At 37.4% G+C, this 6,474-nt stretch overlaps 1 protein-coding gene across 2 annotated transcripts in view; it reads right to left on the bottom strand.

Annotated features, from left to right (window-relative positions):
- TRAM1 (translocation associated membrane protein 1) overlaps nt 1-6,264 on the bottom strand; it is a 26,754-nt gene extending 20,490 nt beyond the window's left edge. Inside the window, exons 1-6 of one of the 2 annotated variants that reach the window (XR_003093304.1) lie at nt 6,115-6,264; nt 4,514-4,577; nt 3,588-3,709; nt 3,262-3,378; nt 2,491-2,549; nt 2,007-2,091 (exon numbers count right to left, since the gene is read on the bottom strand). Coding sequence is in view for 1 of the 2 variants with exons in the window: in XM_025200392.1 (XP_025056177.1) it covers nt 2,007-2,091; nt 2,491-2,549; nt 3,262-3,378; nt 3,588-3,638 (312 nt within the window). In the remaining variant the exon portion in view is untranslated. The remainder of the gene's footprint in view (nt 1-2,006; nt 2,092-2,490; nt 2,550-3,261; nt 3,379-3,587; nt 3,710-4,513; nt 4,578-6,114) is intronic. The other variant, XM_025200392.1, reaches the window with a different exon arrangement.
- Between the last annotated feature and the right edge of the window lie 210 nt (nt 6,265-6,474).

Raw genomic sequence — 6,474 nt, 5'->3', positions numbered from 1 at the left:
ATTCCTTGCTGGGAATGGGGGGAGTGGGAGGAGAGAGACTGCAGCCTCAATTATTATCATGACTAGGGATCTCCGTAAATCACACTGGAAGTGCCCCCCAGCAACAGCTTCTTTAATGCTTTCATTTCACTGCTTGCCCCCCCACTCTGATTGGTGGATGTTTTAAAGTATGCTGCAGTTTTTCCTTCTTCGGGGACCAGTGGCAAATGGGTTGGCCGGCAGGGCCCTTCCACCAATCAGGGGAGGAAGAGGTGGTAAGCAGTGAAATGAAAAACCATTAAAGGGGTCACTGCAGGGGGAACTTCCAATGTAATTACGGAGATCCCTAATCATGACATAGACAGTGATTTTCAACCAGAGTGCCATGGCTCCCTGGTGTGCTTTGAGATCCTTTCAAGGGTGCCACACAAAGTTACTACTGTTCAGTTTACAAATGGGAATCACTAGATAAACCCAGAGATTTTAAATAGAAATCCAACATTATGGTCTTTCTGATTTTTTTTGCAACAGAAAAAACTGCTCTATTGTTTTTCTGTAGGCAAAAAAAGTGAAAACTAAGACCTGGCATCTTCTGAAGAATGTCTCGGGTTGATCCAGGGGCGCCTCAAGTCTAAAAAGATGTTAAGAACAACTGGTGTTCCTTGCTTGTTAGGATACTCCTGTAAGAGGGACGGGAGCAGGGATCTGATATTTCAATGTTAAGTGCCTGAAAAACAACAAACTTGGTAGACATCTTTGTGCAGCAGAAAGAATGGAAAGATGCAAAAAAGGAAAATAGGAGAGACAGCAATAACTGAGAGGTATTGGAACCATTAGTTCCACTCGTCAGCTCCTGGCACAATTCTTTCAGAGTTCTCAATTTGTATAATCAACATAATTTGAAGTTCTCTGTTGAACCTGCTTTAGTTAGTACATACCTAGAAGTTCATAAAAGTGATAATATCTAAGAGCAACAGCTTTTCAGCTGCTGCATCATAGATTATACAGAAGGAAAACATCTGCCCAGAGGTTGTCTGCTTTGACTTGAAAAATGTATTAAAGTGGTCTTTTAGACTCATCACCATTTATAAGACTTGAAACTGAAACTAACTTTTGGAAAGAAAAAAAATTCCATGTTTCTGAAGACAACAAGTTATATTACCGAATTCCTATTTATATGTATCTCAAGGTCAACTATAATGGCCTGCATACCAAGCTTGCCTTTAGATGGTAAAACCTTGCAGCATTCTCCCTTTGCTGAACATACATACATATGCTGTTTCTTACAGTTCTTTGCCTTATCTGAGGCAGTTGACAATCTCTTTCAGAGAAAACTATTCATGACTCCCCAAAGCTGGCAAATTTGGCAATCTTCACTGCCTAATCTGTATGAATTCTCAACCATTAAACAATTTTGTATTAGGACCTTAATTGGCAAGAATTAGTTGTCTTCAATAGTAACAAATAGGAAAACTACGAACTGTGAGACTTCAGAGTTGAACTGACTATGCCATTACTTGAATGTGGTGGAAATAAATGACCCAAAGCTATAAAAGGTAGTTTCTTGTTTTTCTAACAATTGATTAAAAAAAAAAAATACTTTTACCATCTGTTAAAATGGAAAATGCAAAGAGAACTGCAAAATCAGAACTTCAAGTGATACAACAGAATTGCAACCCAACTTTGCATCACAGGAACTGCTTTGAAGTAATATTAGAGTGCAAGCTCCCACAGACAGAACAGACATGTTCACAAAGTAAACACTGAAGTAACTGCAGGTATTTAAAAAGACTACTTGAAATTTATTTTTAAGTAATATATTCCCCAGTAAGCAGATGGTTCTCTCATAAGTTCTCCATGAATACAGAAAAACCAGAAGTATGTTTGTTTCTTGTGGACCAAAATATATCAATTGATATGCAAGCATATACATTCATATAATCATATTAAATCCCTTCCCTGACACACTTAATAGTAAAAGTACTGCTGTTTTAACATGAGATTTTTTTTTTTTTTTTTTTGCTTACCTTTTTAGTTTTCTGGAAGTACAGTTCCGGAAAAGCATGAAACCAGTACGCCAACTGAGAGATGTAGAAAAATTTCATTTGAAATCTGCATGAGACAGCAAGAAAATATATACAGTAAGTCTGTTTGGTAACTATATTCCTAGTTCAAACGTTCCAAAAAGTTTTCCTGCAAACTTCTAAAACCTATGGATAAACAACAAGAGGAATGCACATTTTTCTCACTAATAAAACATTTCATTCTTCCCAGAAGTTATTACAAGAAATGGCTAAATCTTATTAGCAACTTCCCTCTCTGCCCTGCAGAAATTTGATTTCTGGATGTTCCAAATGAGGAGAGCAGCAAGTTTTTGCATCATATAATGACATATTTAAACCACTCCCACAGTTCTGCCCAGTAGTTGGTCTAAGCCATGAACCAGAACTGTACTATAAATCTTAGATAATTATTACTTTCCAACGGTCTGGGAAAAAAAAAAAGCCTTACGGAATCAGAGTATGAGGGTAGTCCTTCCACAAAGACGTTGGATCGGATACGTAGTTCTCCTGAAAATGGATAATGCTACTGATTACCATTTTTAGTTTAGAAATCATACTCCAAAATCCACATACAGAAACAAAATGCTCAAGATGCACCCACATGTGTGTGTGTGTGGGGGGGGGGATGGGGGGGTGTCAGTAAACTTAAAACTACAGCAGTATCATACCATCAGTAAGCTTCTTTAGTTACATAAGCCTTTAGCATTACTCTGAGTAAGAAGAGTTTCCAGAAGCAGAAGTCAAGCTTAGTAAAGAATAAATATTTCAAGTTTTGCTTTTTGAAGACCCTCAAACTCCCCAAGTATTAACAAAGCCTCACAATATCCAAAAATGAGAACCATGTTTACTATATTTACTCAAATCTGAGGTGAGATTTGCCCCCATATCTAAAAGTTTAATTACTGGTGGTGATGGGAGGGGTTGTATAATTGTTCTTAAAAATAATAAACTAGAAGTAATTTACTCAGTCAGATTGCGATGAAGGGTCAAAATAAATACAGATGAAGAGTCCTGTGTCTATTTCTAACTTGCTGTTCAAAAGACAAAGCCAAGGATTCAGGAGTGAGTGCTACCGATATTTAGCTACAACCGAGATCTAAGAGGATTTTGCAAAGGATTAGTCTTTGCTCCAATAAATGGATGAGCACTAGAGGAAGTTATTTTCTTACTGCAAACGACTGAGATCCAACACTATAAATGCAAGACAAGACATACTTACGGAGACAAGAATACTCGCGCCCCAAACACAGGAGAAAAAGTAGAACGCACTCAGTTGTCCAGATTCATTAAACTTGCTATGCTTCGTTTTAGAAAAGTGCATTTTCCTGTTAATTTTCTAGAACAGAAGTTATGAATTGAGAAATGTGTTAAAACAAATCTACTTCAGGTGTTACATGTCTTATTTTTCACACAGTATCTTAAATTGAAATTAACATATTCCATGATCATACATTCTAATTTTTAAAACTTATTTTAAATGTTAAAAAATGTAATAGTAACTGATGTTTGTCATCTTAATAAAGATGATGAATATTTTGTACTTACATCCAACACATATTCTTGAATAATGGCATGTACGATTATTGCTACCAGCATGTAGAAGAAAATTGTAGCCAAGTCTTTGAAACCATAGTAATAGAGAGAGACAGTTTCTGCAGATTGTTCTTCTGAAGGACAAAAAAACCCCAGATTTTAAAGAGTTAAATACTAGGATCTCATTTAATCCAGTTATTAATCTATTGTATTTATTGTATCTATTGTATCTATTTCTCAAAGAAGTATTTTTCTGATAAGAGATTAAGATATTAGTGTGTACCGAGTATAAACTAAATTTAAATCTATGGTCTGTCATCACTGGCTAAGTCAGTGGGGGCCCAAACTTTTTTGTAGGTGTGCAACAAATTAGCCCTGCACCCTCCCCAAGTGCTACTCTGCTCCCCTTTCCCTGTCTAATCTTCTGTCTGCTCTGTGATGATCTGCTGCTCTGCTGTCTGCTTCCTGCCCTATCTGCCACTGTGCTGCCTGCCCCCACCCCTGGGATAAACCAGTAACCTTAACTTCTACTAATTATCTCCATCCTACCACTTAACACAGAACTATTTCTGGAAAGAATTAAAATTAAAATATAATTAATGCATTTAAGCAAGCTAGCAGAATTCTTTAGAAGGGGCACCGTTAACGTTTAAATAACGTGTCTCCCTCTTATTAGTACAACTTGCAGAGACAGAGTTTTATGGATAAAGTTGCTAAATGCATTCACACTTATCTGAATGCCTGCCTCATATCTAGATGTATGCAGAAACTAGGCATGTTGATACCATTTTATTGATGATAAACACAACAAAACAGCATTAACATTTTATCACAGAAGCAATTTTAAACTCTATCCTTTGAAATTAAGAATGGGTCAATTTATGAAGACTATAATTCTCTCTACCCCACTGGTATCTAAACTCCCTAAAGAAACCCACCTGTGGCAGGAATTGTAACATTGTACTGAAGTGTAACAAAAATGACTGCTGCTTTTGCTGTAATCTGAAAGAAAAGAACAAAAATGAGTACTACAAGTTCTAAATTATCAATGGACCATTGGCAACGTATTTATTAAGCAGAAAACACCTATGTGATCTCAGCAGGGCAGGAGAGAAACACACACTCAAGACAAAATTAAGGAAAGAAACTTCCTATCATCTCAGAGTCTGTTGGACTGACTTTCAAGTTAGAATAAACAGCCTTACCCAAAAGCCAATTCATACAATACAGGCAGGCTATTTGTGGAACTGAGCATTTTCAGAATATTTAAAACACAACTCTCAAGCTTCTCCAATACTGCACATTTACCAGTTAGCCCTTTCTACTATATTAAACTAATAATATGAACTGCAGTTCCTTTCTTAATACACACTAATTTAGCTTAGTGATTCAGCTAATCTGAAGGAAGCCAGTTGTTTCCTACAACCCAGTTTCACCTATTTTTAGGCAAATACGTTAGCCAGTTTTGAAAGCCATTCAGAGGTCAAACCCCATTTTCAAAATACACCACCCATGCTACAGATGAAAAAGGAGAAGAGAACCAATAGAAAGAACAGAATGAAGAGGCTGATAGACCGTTTTATGTTTACCAGTTCAGGAAAATAGCTAACAGACTCAGAAACTGCTAAGCGTCATACAAGCAAGGTGAATGGAATGAAGTTATAGCAGTGACGCTATGTATGCTGAGCAAGAAGTAAAGCCATGATAAGTAGAAACAAGTTATGAGAACTGAGTAAAGTCGGTAAAGAAAGAAAAAAAAAGTAGATCCGTTCCAACTTTCAAGCAAAAATTGTGGTTAATAAAAGCCATATTGGAAAAGGCTTCAGTGGAGCCCACCTAGTATCCCCAGGCCCAACCATTTCATTTAAAAACAAGCAAGAATAAAGAAGTTAAAACACTGAAAATGAAAAGATTTAAGGAATCTAAACAATCCCCTCTTCTGCAATTAGTCACACTTACATCATCCAATATTTGGCCCTAGACAATGGACAGTGAATTTACAAAGGTCAAAATATCTTAAAATCATAAATACACATTTCCTATTTAAGAGAACAAGTATAGATAGACTCTGAGAAATCCTTTCATTTTGGAATAAAACGTTGAAGAAAGTAGTAAGTGCTGGAAGCAAGGTCACCAGGTACAACCGAGTGGGGTAACTCTGTATTTGTTCCATATCCAAATAAGTTTACAGAGCTTGGAAAAGCTTGGTCAGAGCTTGACCTTTTTGTGGGGACTGAAAGAACTGCAAGTTACACCCCCTTCCCCCAGCAAATTAAAAAAACCTTACATTCCAGTATACAAACAGGCCTACAACATTAGCAAAATCAGTTAACAGCACAAACAAGATACTATACCACTGGTTTTGAGAAGAGTAAAAAGCAGTCAAAAAGGTAAACAGGAACTCTGTACAACCACAACCTTCCTATTCAAATATATCAATAAGATGGAGATTTGTGTGTCATAGCAAGCAAGAGTTGTTTCCTCTCACCCGCTTTTCTGTAGCACGCTCCAATTCCTAGGATTATGTGGCATATTTTACCTAAAAAAATCCCTGCCACTGCAGCGACCCCAGGGCATCATGTGTGTCCTTGCCTCTCCTGCTCTCTGCTAAAGTAGTCTGAAAGGCTCTTGAGTTTTTTGTACAAGAGCCTCCCAGTTTATGTCAGGCAGCTCTGGCGTTTGTGGAGTGTCTGCATGTGGGGAGAGAGGGAGGGCAGAAGAACAGATATTCTTGCAGATCCTTTTGAACCCAAGTGGGCCCTTTTGCCTGCAACAACCTATGCGGTCCCTTCTAGTCTAGACCTGGTATTTGCCAACCAGACAGATGCTAACAAAAAGGAACTCTTGGATGCCGACACAACACTTACAATGTGCTGAGAACAGATCCTGAAAAGCCGCC

This window comes from Alligator sinensis, unplaced genomic scaffold (assembly GCF_000455745.1).
Source record: "Alligator sinensis unplaced genomic scaffold, ASM45574v1 scaffold71_1, whole genome shotgun sequence".
Classification (NCBI taxonomy): Eukaryota; Metazoa; Chordata; order Crocodylia; family Alligatoridae; genus Alligator; species Alligator sinensis.
The sequence above is the reverse complement of the archived record's forward strand: the minus strand, read 5'-3'. Positions and strand labels throughout refer to the sequence as shown.